Source organism: Podarcis liolepis, assembly GCF_965112155.1.
Source record: "Podarcis liolepis genome assembly, chromosome: 2".
In the NCBI taxonomy this organism is placed as follows: Eukaryota; Metazoa; Chordata; class Lepidosauria; order Squamata; family Lacertidae; genus Podarcis; species Podarcis liolepis.
The window spans coordinates 118,437,850-118,451,838 of record NC_139555.1 but is presented as its reverse complement, the minus strand read 5'-3'; the positions used below and the strand labels follow the sequence as shown (position 1 = coordinate 118,451,838).

Sequence of the window (13,989 nt, the reverse complement as noted above, 5' to 3'; positions counted from 1 at the left end):
CCCTCCCCTCTAAGTTCTAGTCCTGCCCGGGAGGTTGCATTCATAGTCCTTGAGGTACGCCGGCGGCCTACGTGTGCGTTGCGGCCTGTGGTGTTCCGTGGTCCGGGGTTCAGGTTCTGGCTCGTGTTCCAAGGATGCTGGCTGTGATGGGCCTGTTTGGTCTTGCGCAACCGGCTCGCTCAGTCGTGGTTCTGGTTCCGGTGTCCTTTCGGCCTCGCGGGTCCTCTCTGTATTTACTGATTCTGCCTCTCCTGCTGGCCCCTCCTGCTCTATGGGCCTCACTGCCCCTCTGTTCCCTTGGGACTCCTCTGACCTTTCCTCCTCCTGGTTTTCTCCCGGGAATCGTTGCCGTATCTGGTCGCAGTGGCGGCGCCAGCATTGCCCCCCATCCGTTAGCACCTCGTACGACACGGGGCCAGTGACCCTGGTGACTGTGGCGGGTACCCATGCTGGGCCTGCCCCAAAATTCTTTGCGTACACTGGGTCCTTGGCCTCGAAGGTCCGGGGGTTCCTGCCTTCCCCCACCACTACCTCATCCTGAGCTCTATCGGGGTGAAGGCGGTCCAATCTGATTGCAAGGTGCCGATCCATTAGTAGTTCAGCGGGGCTCCGGCCAGTCGTTGAGCTGGGGGTGCTGTGCTGTGCTAGGAGGAATGTGGCAAGGTGGTACTCCCAATCCCCTTGCGTCATGCGGCGAAGGGTGTCCTTGGTGGTCCGCACCATGCGTTCTGCTTGGCCATTGGTGGCAGGGTGGAATGGCACCGAACGGATGTGGCGGATGGTGTTCTGCGTACATAACACCACCGGAAGCCTGTCTTGCACTGGGAGGATTGATATGGCCTCTCTCCGGTGTGGATTCGCAGGTGACTGACCAAATTGGTTCTCTGGCTGAAGCTTTTCCCACAGTGAGAGGACTTATGCGGTTTCTCTTCAGTGCCGGTCAGTGTAGACAATGCTAGGTGGACCCAAGGGGTCTGTCTGGCTGACTCTGCTTTTAATAAGATGGCTACTTTTAAAATGAGGGATGCGGGTGGCACTGTGGGTTAAACCACTTGCCGATCAGAAGGTCGGCGGTTCGAATCCCCATAACGGGGTGAGCTCCCGTTGCTCAGTCCCTGCTCCTGCCAACCTAGCAGTTCGAAAGCATGTCAAAGTGCAAGTAGATAAATAGGTACCGCTCCGGCGGGAAGGTAAACGGCGTTTCCATGCGCTTCTCTGGTTCGCCAGAAGTGGCTTAGTCATACTGCCCACATGACCCGGAAGCTGTACGCCGGATCCCTTGGCCAGTAAAGCGAGATGAGCACCGCAACCCCAGAGTCGGCCACGACTGGACCTAATGGTCAGGGGCCCCTTTACCTTTACCTTACTTTTAAAATGAGGCTGCATTTTAAATTGCATTTTAACCTGTATTTAAAATTGGATTCCCCCCCCCCCCTTATGCTTTTACTGTAATTTTACTGGTGTTAGCCGCCCTGAGCCCGGCTCTGGCCGGGGAGGGCGGCGTATAAATAAATTTATTATTATTATTATTATTATTATTATTATTATTATTATTATTATTCCAGCCTGTTTGCTCGCATGCCACCTCTCTGTTGGGTAGCTGCCCCACAGCCCCCAATGGGTTAAACGGATAGAGCCGTGTTTTGCAGAGAGGCCCAGGGAGCAGCCAGCCAATGCTGTCCCTTCCTTTTCCTGCCAGGGAGCTCAGCTGCAAAACCATGGCTTCTTTCTGCAGAAGGTCAGAGAGGTGAGTGCAGAGCTGTGTTTTGGGGCAACGAGGGAGGCGAGCCAGGAAGCAAGCGGAATTGGCAAGGAAAACGCATTCAGGGGGTTTGGAAGCGGCGAGGGTGTTTTGACATGTACGGAGTCAGACTGACGGTCCATCCAGCCCCGTATTGTCTGCACAGGCAGGCAGCAGCCTCCTGGGGTTTCAGGACAGCCCTGCTTAGGGATTGACGCTGCATGCAGAGCACGTTTTCTGTCCAGTGCAGCCCATGTCTCTCTATACTGACCCATACAGGAACAACACCATCATCATTCCATATTTTGAAATCATTTTTATTTGATTTTACAGATACAAAATTATAGCAATCCAAATGCATTACTCTAAATCTCGAGATTTCCCCCTCATGGGTCCTATTGCCAACATTTACAACTGCATATTATTTCATAATCTATATTTTATGTAAATCCATACTATCCATGGTATTTGTTACACTGCAAGTGAGATTTAAATCCTGCTCATGTTTTCATCTGCTTGCCGTGGTCTCCTAAATAAATTACAATTTCCCCCCGTTCCTTTTGTCCTCTTGGTTCCTGAGTTTTCCAGTCAGCTTTGCTTGCCATTCCTCTCTGGTAGGGACTTTGTCTTCTTTCCATCTCTGGGCTAGTAGCATCCGAGCACATTATTATTATTATTATTATTATTATTATTATTATTATTATTATTATTATTATTATTTTATTTTATTTATACCCCACCCATCTGACTGGATTGCCACAGCCACTCTAGGCAGCTTCCAACATATATAAAACATAATTTTTTTTTTAAAAAAAAACTTCCCTGTACAGTTTCCATATACCAAGTCAGACCATTGGTTTCCCTACCTCAGTATTGTCCACACTGACTGACAGCAGCTCTCCAGAGTTTCAGACAAGAGTCCTTTCTAGTCCTACAGGGAAGTTTTTAATGTATGACATCTTAGTGTATTTTTTTGTCTTGTGGAAGCCGCCCAGAGTGGCTGGGGAAACCTAGCCAGATGGGCAGGGTACAAATAAATTTATTATTATTATTATTATTATTATTATTATTATTATTATTATTATTATTACCTGGAAATGCCAAGGGTTGGACCTGGAGGCCTTCTGCATGCAAATCATGTGTTCTGCTGAGCTGTTAACCTTTCCCTTTTTCCCACCAGGGACAAAATTTTGCTATTTCTTGATCCCCAAGAAAGGCAGATAATACACAAAGCGCCATCTCACTTCTCGCATCCCCTTCCACTCGTCTTGCGATATACAAGATAAAACCCACATAGCAAGAAAGGTGTTGTTGTTGTTGTTTAGTCGTTTAGTCGTGTCCGACTCTTCGTGACCCCCTGGACCAGAGCACGCCAGGCACGTCTGTCTTCCACTGCCTCCCGCAGTTTGGTCAGACTCATGCTGGTAGCTTCGAGAACACTGTCCAACCATCTCGTCTTCTGTCGTCCCCTTCTCCTTGTGCCCTCCATCTTTCCCAACATCTGGGTCTTTTCCAGGGAGTCTTCTCATGAGGTGGCCAAAGTATTGGAGCCTCAGCTTCAGGATCTGTCCTTCCAGTGAGCACTCAGGGCTGATTTCCTTCAGAATGGAGAGGTTTGATCTTCTTGCAGTCCATGGGACTCTCAAGAGTCTCCTCCAGCACCATAATTCAAAAGCATCCATTCTTCGGCGATCAGCCTTCTTTATGGTCCAGCTCTCACTTCCATACATCACTACTGGGAAAACCATGGCTTTAATTATTCGGACCTTTGTTGGCAAGGTGATGTCTCTGCTTTTTAAGATGTTGTCTAGCTTTGCCATCGCCTTTCTCCCAAGGAGCAGGCGTCTTTTAAATTCACTAATTGAGCCACCAGAAACCAACTCCGCAGCTCAAATCAAAACCATAAGCAGACTGAGCAACACAAATATGAATTGCTTCGGAATTGTGGCGGAGCAGAACCGCTTTTATCTGCCGTTGAGGAGGTGTCTGGGGTATGTGCTTATAATGCAATTGCGTGAACCTGCTAAGCCTTTTCAGCTCAGTGCCGGAACATCTGCCTGGCATGCAGATGGTCACAGGTTCAGTTCCCGACATCTCCAGGCAGAGTTGAGAGAGAAATCCTACTGCTAGCCCAGAGATGAAATAGCAGATCAAGGTGATGGATTGTGCCAAAATGGCTAAAATGACTGGGAAGATCAGAAAAAAGGAAGATGAAATATGTAATGAGGAATGGAGGGAATTTATAATTTGCCTTGGAGACCACTGTAAATGGTTAAAATCGTTAGCGGGATTGCAATAACACTTGTAATGTAACGAGAACTATGGAAACAATGGAGATATAAAAATCTGGATTATTATAAAAGATGTAGGAGAAAAGGTTTAACCATGAGACCCACAGAGGGGGGAGGAGAGAAGTCCAGAGATTCATAAGAATCTTGTTGTTTTGAAATGTGTTGTGGTATGATTGTAATTCTTAATACAGTGGTACCTCTGGTTAAGTACTTAATTCGTTCCGGATGTCTGTTCTTAACCTGAAACTGTTCTTAACCTGAAGCACCACTTTAGCTAATGGGGCCTCCTACTGCCGCCACACGGTTTCTGTTCTCATCCTGAAGCAAAGTTCTTAACCCGAGGTACTATTTCTGGGTTAGCGGAGTCTGTAACCTGAAGCGTATGTAACCTGAAGCGTATTTAACCCAAGGTACCACTGTATGTAAAATAAAAATTAAAAAATTTGGGGAGAAAAGGGAAAAAATCCTAGAAAACTACTGCCCATCAATGCAAACAGCACTGAGGTAAAACAAAAAAAATCCTTCCAGTAGCACCTTAAAGACCAACTAAGTTAGTTCTTGGTATGAGCTTTCGTGTGCATTCACACTTCTTCAGATAACAGAAGAAGTGTGCATGCACACGAAAGCTCATACCAAGAACTAACTTAGTTGGTCTTTAAGGTGCTACTGGAAGGAATTTTTTTGTTTTGACTATGGCAGACCAACACGGCTACCTATCTGTAACTAGCACTGAAGTAGTTAGACTGATGGCCTGACTTTCTATGTTCCTTTAAAAAAAAACAACCTCAGGAATAATCTTCCGTCTTTTGTCTCTGTTGGATTCAGGACAGGGTCATTGCCAATGGAGCTTCTTACCTCGCACCAGATTGAGTGTCTGAACCGAACGAAGCAGGCGACTGAAGACACGGTTTAGGAGCTGAGGTGGAGTGAGGCACAGCTGTTGCATTTGTGAACGAGAGACGGAACGAGAGATGAACCGGAGTGAAATTCAAGCTTTGCCGAATCGGGGCGCAGGTCCGGGAACACGAGCAAAGGGGCAGGGTGGGGCAGGACCCAAATTGCATAAGGGGCCTGGAAGAGTCCAGTGGGAGGTTGTGGAGCCGTTCCCAACAGCCAGGCAGTCGCCAAACATGGGATGGAGCGCCCCACGCTTGCCAGAACTTGCCCCACGGGAAGACCCCATGCCTTGTCCCCTATCCGCAGAAAGAATCAACTGCAACAGTGGCAGCCCTGAAGGAGACGGCGCAAACAGCCTCCCAACAGGCCTCAGCAGAGCATCCGAAGAGGCCTTCATGGGTTTGGATTCTGGGCAAGGCAAGGAGGAGCCCTGGGAAAGGGACACCATCGCCCTGGAGGCACAGCAACTGAACTTCCGACGGTTCCGCTACCAGGAGGTCGAGGGACCACGGGAAGTGTGCAGCCAGCTCTGGTACCTCTGCCACCGGTGGCTGAAGCCGGAGAGGCACACCAAGGAGCAGATCCTGGAGCTGGTGATTCTGGAGCAGTTCCTGGCTGTCCTGCCGCCGGAGATGCGGAGCTGGGTCTGGGAAGGCAGGCCGGAGACCTGCTCCCAGGCGGTGGCCCTGGCAGAAGGTTTCCTGAGGAGGCAGCAAGCGGGTGAGAAAGAGGTGAGGGCATTTCTCTCTTTTCTTTTTTGAAATAATTTTTATTTGATTTTACAAGTATAAAGATATAACAATCCAACTATACATTTGTTGTTGTTTAGTTGTGTCCGACTCTTCGTGACCCCATGGACCAGAGCACGCCAGGCACTCCTGTCTTCCACTGCCTCCCGCAGTTTGGTCAAACTCATGCTGGTAGCTTTGAGAACACTGTACATATACAACTATACAACTATACAACCAACTGTACATATCCATAGTTAAAGATTCATTTGAATCTCTGGACTTCCACCTTCCCCTCCCTGGGTCCTATTGTTAACTTTTTCTACTGCATATTTTTCAGTAGTCCATATTTTATCTTACCCCATGGTTTCCATAATACTCGCTGCATTACAAGTTTTATTGCTAATGTTTTTATCTGCTGATAGTGGTCTCCAAGGTAAATTATAAATTTTCCCCATTCTTTATTAAAGTTTTGGTCTTCTTGGCTGCTGAACTTTCCAGTCAGTTTTGCCATTTTCGCATAGTCCAGCAGTTTAATGTGCCATTCTTCTCTGGTAGGGACTTTATCTTCTTTCCATCTCTGGGCTAGTAGCATCCATGCGGCTGTCATCGCATACATAAAAAGTCTTTTCTGCTCCTTTGGACTGTCTGCACCTATAAATCCTAATAAAAAAAGCCTCTGGTTCTTTTTTTACAAAAGTTAATTTGAACATTTTTTTCATCTCATTATATATCATTCCCCAGAATGCTTTTATTACCTTACAAGACCACCACATATGACAGAAGGTGCCTTATTTTTCTTTCCTTTTCCAGCAGATATTTGTACCTGTCTTATATATTTTTGCTAACTTACTGGGAGTCAGATACAGTGGTACCTCGCAAGACGAATGCCTCGCAAGACAAAAAACTCGCTAGACGAAAGGGTTTTCCATTTTTTGAGCTGCTTCGCAAGACGATTTTCCCTATGGGCTTGCTTTGCAAGACGGAAACGTCTTGCAAGTTTGTTTCCTTTTTCTTAACACCGTTAATACAGTTGCGACTTGACTTCGAGGAGCAACTCATAGAACGTGGCGTGGTAGCCTTTTTTGAGGTTTTTTAAAGACTTTGGTGATTTTTGAAGCTTTTCCAAAACGTTCCCGACACCGTGCTTCACAAGACGAAAAAAATCGCAAGACGACAAAACTCGCGGAACGAATTAATTTCGTCTTGCGAGGCACCACTGTACGGGAGCATTTCTTTCTAAGCCGACCCTGGCGGCATTCGGATTCTGTGATAATACCGCATTGTCACCTGCTGGATTCCCAATGTGTTGTTCTTTGTGGGATTCTCAAAACAACGCATTGATGTTTGTCGGTTTCCAGAGACGTATCTGATAGATCACTGTGGGAAGAGAACGATGGACTAGATGTACCCTCCTTTTGAGTAGCCCATTGGAGGTCCGCCCTTCTTTCCGGCACCTCCTGCCCCTTTGCCCAGTACTTTTCCATCCTACCCTGTTGCCTTTTTCCAGCTGCCTTGACAGGGTTGTATTCTCCTGGCTGTTTCAGGTAGTGCCTACGAATCCCGCGGCTCCTTCAGAGGCCAGAGAGAAGCTGCCCCCTGTGGAAGTCAAAGAAGAGGGTGGCAGAGGTGGGTCGTCTTCGGGTAAGGTGGAAGTCCTTGGTTGCCTGGAGGCTTCTTCCTGTCCCGGGTCCTTAAACCTCAGCTCTGATCTTCCCTGTCCCTAGAACAGGAGGTGCCCATCTGATGTCTATGGGCGCACAAACCTACAAACGCTTTCTCCGGAGGCTGCAGGGTCAGCCCCGACAACTAAACTGGGGCTTGAAAGAAATGTCCTATTCTTCTTTGGCGATCCCTCGTAGCCGAGTAAGATTGTCTTCCATGAACACAGTCTTAACAGTGAGTCCATAAGTGACTTTGGAGGCCAATTCTGGATCCACACGTCCTTCCACAGTGGGGACAGAGGTTTCCAGGCGGGAGTTGATCACGGTGAGGGTTTGCCGAGCGTGCCTTCCTCTTAGCACGTTTCTCCCTATCGTCCTGAGTTTGAGCATCTTCAAAGCCCATGACACCTTTGGTAAAGGCTGTTCTAATTTTTTAAGATTTGCCTTCCGTTTATCCTATTGCAGTCAGTGCTTGAAAGGAGCTAGGCCACATTTTGACCATACATTTTAAGCGCTATGATACCTCTTTAAACTGCCATGGCTCCCCCTTGCAAAGAATTCTGGGAGCTGTGGTTTGTTAAGGGTACCCACAGTTGCTAGGAAGCACCTATTTCCCTCCCAAAGCTACAGTTCCCAGAGTGGTATAACTATCAATCCCTCCTCACAGGGAACTCTGGGAGGGGAATAGGGCTCCCCTAGAACACTCAGCACAACCACAACAAACTCCAATTCCCAGAATTCTTTGGAGGAAGCCATGGCTGCTTAAAGTGCTTGGGGGGGGCACTGTGGTCTAAACCACTGAGCCTCTTGGGCTTACCAATCAGAAAGTCGGTGGTTCGAATCCCGGAGATGGAGTGAGCTCCCATTGCTCTGTCCCAGCTCCTGCCAACCTAGCAGTTCAAAAGCATGCCAGTGCAAGTAGATAAATAGGTACCGCTGCAGAGGGAAGGTAAACGTCATTTCCATGCGCTCTGGTGTTCTGTTGCGCCAGAAGCAGTTTAGTCATGCTGGCCACATGACCCGGAAAGCCATTGTGGACAAACACCAGCTCCCTCGGCCTGAAAGTGAGATGAGCGCCGCAACCCCCTACAGTGGTACCTCTGGTTACGTACTTAATTCGTTCCGGAGGTCTGTTCTTAACCTGAAACTGTTCTTAACCTGAGGTACCACTTTAGCTAATGCGCCGCTGCGCCGCCGGAGCACGATTTATGTTCTCATCCTGAAGCAAAGTTTTTAACCCGAGGTACTATTTCTGGGTTAGCAAGAGTCTGTAACCTGAAGCGTATGTAACCCGAGGTACCACTGTAGTTGCCTTTGACTGGACTTAACCGTCCAGGGGTCCTTTACCTTTTCCCCCTTTTTACTTTAAAACTATGGTGTGAATGTGGTATCAGTTTTACCCCTTGTGGAACACAGTGGAGAGGAAGATAGGGAGAAATATTGTGTAATTCCCAGTGTAGTTCACCAATCAACCCCTCGTCACAGGGAACTGGGAACTGTAGAAGGAAGCCCTTAAAGAAATATGGCCCCTGGACTGCAAAGCTTACCCCACACTTGTGATAAAAGTATTTCCTCAACCCCTGCTATAATTTTGGTTTTGCCCCCTCTCTTATGGACCAATAAAGTGGTACCTCGGGTTACATATGCTTCAGGTTACAGACTACGCTAACCCAGAAATAGTACCTCGGGTTAAGAACTTTGCTTCAGGATGAGAGCAGAAATCGTGCTGCGGCGGCAGCAGGAGGCCCCATTAGCTAAAGTGGTGCTTCAGGTTAAGAACGGAACTCCAGAATGAATTAAGTACGTAACCAGAGGTACAGCTTACTTTTGCCACTTACTAGGAACCAAGTTTATTTGCGACAATTATAATGTCAGCTACGACGTGAAACAATTCAAAGCAAGCTGGTAGTATCAATCTATACTAAACCCACATTAATCCACTCCCTACCAATTCACCGCAAACCATTCCTCTAGATTATTGTTGCTTTCCTCTCCTTTAGGTGACAGCTGGCTGAATCAGCAGGAGGGTAATCCACAGCCAGAAAGGCCAACCCAAGTAGGCCCTCATTTGCAATGTCAGGATAACAAAACAGCTTTCCTGCCTTATTCAGACATGAAGATGGGAAGCCACCCGGAAGACAGTGTGAATGATCCTGAGAGAAACCCTGGGGATTTCCCAAAGATCCCTCCCAAAGGCAAGAAGCAAAGGACTTGTGGCGTCTGTGGGAAGAGCTTCAGCCGCAGCACCGGCCTGATCGCACATCAGAGAATCCACACTGGGGAGAAGCCGTACGAGTGTCCTGACTGCGGGAAATCCTTCACATTGAAGTCGAACCTGATAGCCCACGAAAGGACTCACAACGGGCAGAAGCCGTACGAGTGCCAGCAGTGTGGGAAAAGCTTCAGCGTGAGCTCGCAGCTCATTAAGCACAAGAGGACTCACTCGGGGGAGAAACCGTACAAATGCCCTGAGTGCGGGCAGGCGTTCCGCCAAAGCTCGCACCTTAGAAACCACCAGAGAATCCACACGGGAGACCGGCCGTTCAAGTGCTCAGACTGCGGGAAAAGCTTCAGCGTGAGCTCAGACCTGATCCGGCACGAAATATCGCACACGGGGGAGAAACCGTACCAGTGTCCCGACTGCGGCAAGCGCTTCTGCAACAGTTCGCAGATTATTACTCACCGGAGAGTCCACACGGGGGAAAAGCCGTACAAATGCCTGGAGTGCGGGAAAAGCTTCACCGTGAGCCAGCAACTCAGCAGGCACCAGCGAGTCCACACGGGAGAGAAGCCATACAAATGTCCCGAATGCGGGAAAACCTTTGGTGTCAGCACACTCCTTACGGGACACCTGAGAATCCACACCGGAGAAAAACCGTACGAATGTTCGGAATGTGGGAAAAGCTTCAGGCTGCGCTCAAACCTTATTGCACATCAGAAAATACACGCCGCAAGGAAATCCTAGGCATTTTTACTGTGTGTGTGTGTGTGTGCGCGCGCGCACGCTTGCTGGAGGGATTAAATTTGAATTCAGTTCTCTGATTTTTCACAATATTCACATATGGGACCTAGAGTCGCCATATTCTGAAGCGCAAAAAAGAGGACACATTGGCCAACTTTTCACTCTGGATCTCTATGATAACCGTCATCATGAAATAGAGGCCGTGTCCTAGAAAAAGAGGACATATGGCAACCCTACCGGCGGCCTGATCAGATCTATAGAAGGGTAGCCCAGAGGTCAGCAAACTTTTTCAGCAGGGGGCTCGTCCACTGTCCCTCAGATCTTGTGGGGGGGGTTGGACTATATTGGGGGGGGATGAATGAATTCCTATGCCCCACAAATAACCCAGAGATGCATTTTAAATAAAAGGTCGCATTCTACTCACGTAAAAACACACTGATTCCTGGACCACCCGTGGGCCAGATTTAGAAGGTGCTTGGGCCGGATCCAGCCTCCAGGCCTTAGTTTGCCTACCCATAGAGTAGCCACTGTGAACCCCTCCAGAGGCTGGATTTCATCTTCCATCAACCGTGGCTAGCACGGCTCAAAGTAAAAAAAGGATTGGAGTTCTAACTTAACAACCTCTGGAGGGGACCACATTGCTACTCCCTGCCCCAGAGCAGCGTTCTCCAATCTTAGGTCCTCAAATGTTGTTGGACTACAATTCCCATCATGTCCTTTGGCGAAACTGGCTGGGGATGATGGGAATTGTAGTCCAACAACATCATTCTCACAGTTTTTAAAAGAAATTACTGGACAGGAATTTACTCTCAAGGCGACCTCCTGCGTTAGGAGAATCCCTTAAATTTATTTGTTTTTAACATGTCTTCACCGAAAGGTTTTTCATTATAAGAGCGAAGGGAGAAGACATAAGGTGACCCCATTGGAAAATACAAACATAGGAGGTTTGTCAAAGCCGCGCAACCGTCTTCTGAACAAACTCTTAAGAGAATTACAGTGGTACCTCGGGTTAAGTACTTAATTTGTTCCGGAGGTCCATTCTTAACCTGAAACTGTTCTTAACCTGAAGCACCACTTTAATAATAATAATAATAATAATAATAATAATAATAATAATAATAATAATAATAATTTATTTATACCCCGCCCATCTGGCTGGGCCTCCCCAGCCACTCTGGGCGGCTTCCATAAAAACAAAAAATACAGTAAAATATCACACGTTAAAAACTTCCCTGAACAGGGCTGCCTTTAGCTAATGGGGCCTCCTGCTGCTGCCACGCCGCCAGAGCCCGATTTCTGTTCTTATCCTGAAGCAAAGTTCTTAACCTGAAGCACTATTTCTGGGTTAGCGGAGTGTGTAACCTGAAGTCTATGTAACCTGAGGTACCACTGTATTGGCCGTTGAAATGATTGCACCAACCTGCTTTGTGAATATTTGTGTGCATCGATTCACCGAGCCTTGAAAACCCAGCAGCCACCTGCAATAATTTACCCAGTGGCCGTATCTCTACAGAAGTGGGATGGGCTGTGGGACACCTGGCTTGCGTGCAGAAGGTTCCCAGTTCAATCCAGGTAGGGCTAGGAGAGTTTCCCTGCCTGAAATCCTGGAGAGCTATTGCCAGTTTCCTTAAAAGAGGCTGAACTAGATGAAGCAAGGGTCTGAATAAAAGGCTGCTGCCTATGTTCTTGCCTGGATAGCTCAGTTGGTTAGAGCATGGTGCTGATAACACCGAGGTTGCAGGTTTGATCCCCGTATGGGAACTCTGAGGCCTTGTTTGCCTCGTACAGTTAAAGCAGCTTTCTAACTTAATAATAATAATAATAATAATAATAATAATAATAATAATAAAATTTATTTGTACCCTACCCTCCCCAGCCAAGACCGGGCTCAGGGCGGCTAACAACCAATAATAAAAACAAGTTGATTAAAATACAATTTAAAAGATTAAGATACAACATTAAAACATTAAGATGCAGCCTCTTTATAGGAGGAGAAAGGAAAAAGAAAAAAGAGGGGGAGGGAATCAAACTGATTTCAAGCCAAAATCCAGGTGGAATAACGCTGCCTTACAGGCCCTGCGGAAAGAAATCAGATCCCGTAGGGCCCTGGCCTCATGAGACAGAGCGTTTCACCAGGCCGGGGCCAGTGTTGAGAAGGCCCTGGCTCTGATTGAGGCTAATCTGACTTCCTTAGGGCCCAGGACCACTAGGGTGTTGCTATATATGGACCTTAAGGTCCTCCGTGGGGCATACCATGATCTTATGAAAATATAATGGCTTCCCCCAAAGCATCCTGGGAGCTGTAGTTTGTTCAGGGTGCTGAGCTACAACTCCCAGGGTTCCCAGAGAAGAGGGATGGATTCTTAAACCACTCTGGGTATTGCAGCTCTGTGAGGGGAATTGGGGCACCCTAAAAGGGCTCTTTAAAGTGGCGTTATGGGCCCCATCTGCACCATACACTTAAACAACTATCATACCTCTTTAAGCAGCCCTTTTCATAGAATTGTAGAGTTCAAAGGGATCCCGAGGGTCATCTAGTCCAACCCCCAAATGTGGGGCTCGAACCCAGGACCCTGAGATTAAGGAGTCTCATCCTCTACCGACTTGGAAAAAGCCAGTGTGGTGTAGTGGTTAAGAGCAGTAGATTCATAATCTGGTGAACCGGGTTTGCTTCCCCGCTCCTCCACATGCAGCTGCTGGGTGACCTTGGGCCAGTCACACTTCTCTGAAGTCTCTCAGCCCCACTCACCTCACAGAGTTTGTTGGGGGGGAGGAAGGGAAAGGAGATTGTTAGCCGCTTTGAGACTCCTTCCGGTAGTGATATCAAATCCAAACTCTTCTTCTCTTGTCTATAACTTCAGAGAGCTGCTGCCAGTCAGTTTTGACAGTACTGAAATAGGTGGACTAGTGGTCTGACTCGGTACAGATTTCAGTTAATTGGCAAGAATGACTAATATATGTAGATCTATTAGGTCAGGTGTGAGGGACCTTTTGCCATTCCAGATGTTGCTGGACGAGCTCCCGCCAGTGTGTGTCTTTCTAAATTATTATTATTTGCTTGGTTCATTGCTCTGAAGGACCTGTCAATGCTGTGAACTTCACGGAATGCTGTGAAACGTTATAAAAACATGGTAGATAAGTGAAATAAAAAGTTTCTTTTTTAAAAAGAAAAAGAAGCCTATCTCTCTGTTTCTTTGCTCAGCTGCCGAGATATTAGTGGACGAGGAAGATCCTGCTGGCTGGATTAGATTAGTGATATTGATATTATTATTATTATTATTATTATTATTATTATTATTATTAGGCATCCATCTGACTGGGTTGCCCCAAACACAGTAAAACGTCAAACATGCATGTGGGAAGTTACAAGCTGGATATGAGTGCAACGGCACTCTGCCCACCTGTGATTCCTAACAACCGGCAGTTATAGAATCATGGAATTGGGGGGACGCCAGAGATCATCCAGTCCAACCCCCGTCTCTGACCATAGAAGCCGAGTTTAGCCATCTTGGGCAATAGCCACTGATTGCCTTAATCTCCTCCACGAATTTGCCCAGTGCTCTGTTACAACTGTTCCACACAGTGGTGGTAATCAGTGGCTCCTGTGGAAGTGAGTTCCACAGTTTAACTGCACGAAGAAGTTTCTTCCTTTGTCTGGACCAAATACTTGAGTACTGTATTCAGCTTCACTGAATACTCCACGAGC

The 13,989-nt window shown here is 47.4% G+C and overlaps 1 protein-coding gene across 5 annotated transcripts; it reads left to right on the top strand.

Annotated features, from left to right (window-relative positions):
* Window positions 1–1,619: 1,619 nt before the first annotated feature.
* On the top strand, window positions 1,620–10,380 carry LOC310701479 (uncharacterized protein). Of its 5 annotated transcripts, XM_083492418.1 has the most exons (5): window positions 1,620–1,747; window positions 4,858–5,046; window positions 5,236–5,660; window positions 7,205–7,301; window positions 9,322–10,380. In XM_083492418.1, the coding sequence occupies exons 2-5, from the start codon at window positions 5,004–5,006 to the stop codon at window positions 10,284–10,286; spliced, it is 1,530 nt and encodes a 509-aa protein (XP_083348544.1). In that variant the 5' UTR covers window positions 1,620–1,747; window positions 4,858–5,003; the 3' UTR covers window positions 10,287–10,380. The 5 variants fall into 5 exon arrangements, with proteins under 5 accessions (XP_083348544.1, XP_083348543.1, XP_083348540.1 ...); XM_083492417.1 differs by having other exon boundaries at window positions 4,858–5,660; window positions 7,205–7,286; XM_083492414.1 differs by having other exon boundaries at window positions 4,858–5,660.
* The last annotated feature ends 3,609 nt before the right edge of the window (window positions 10,381–13,989 follow it).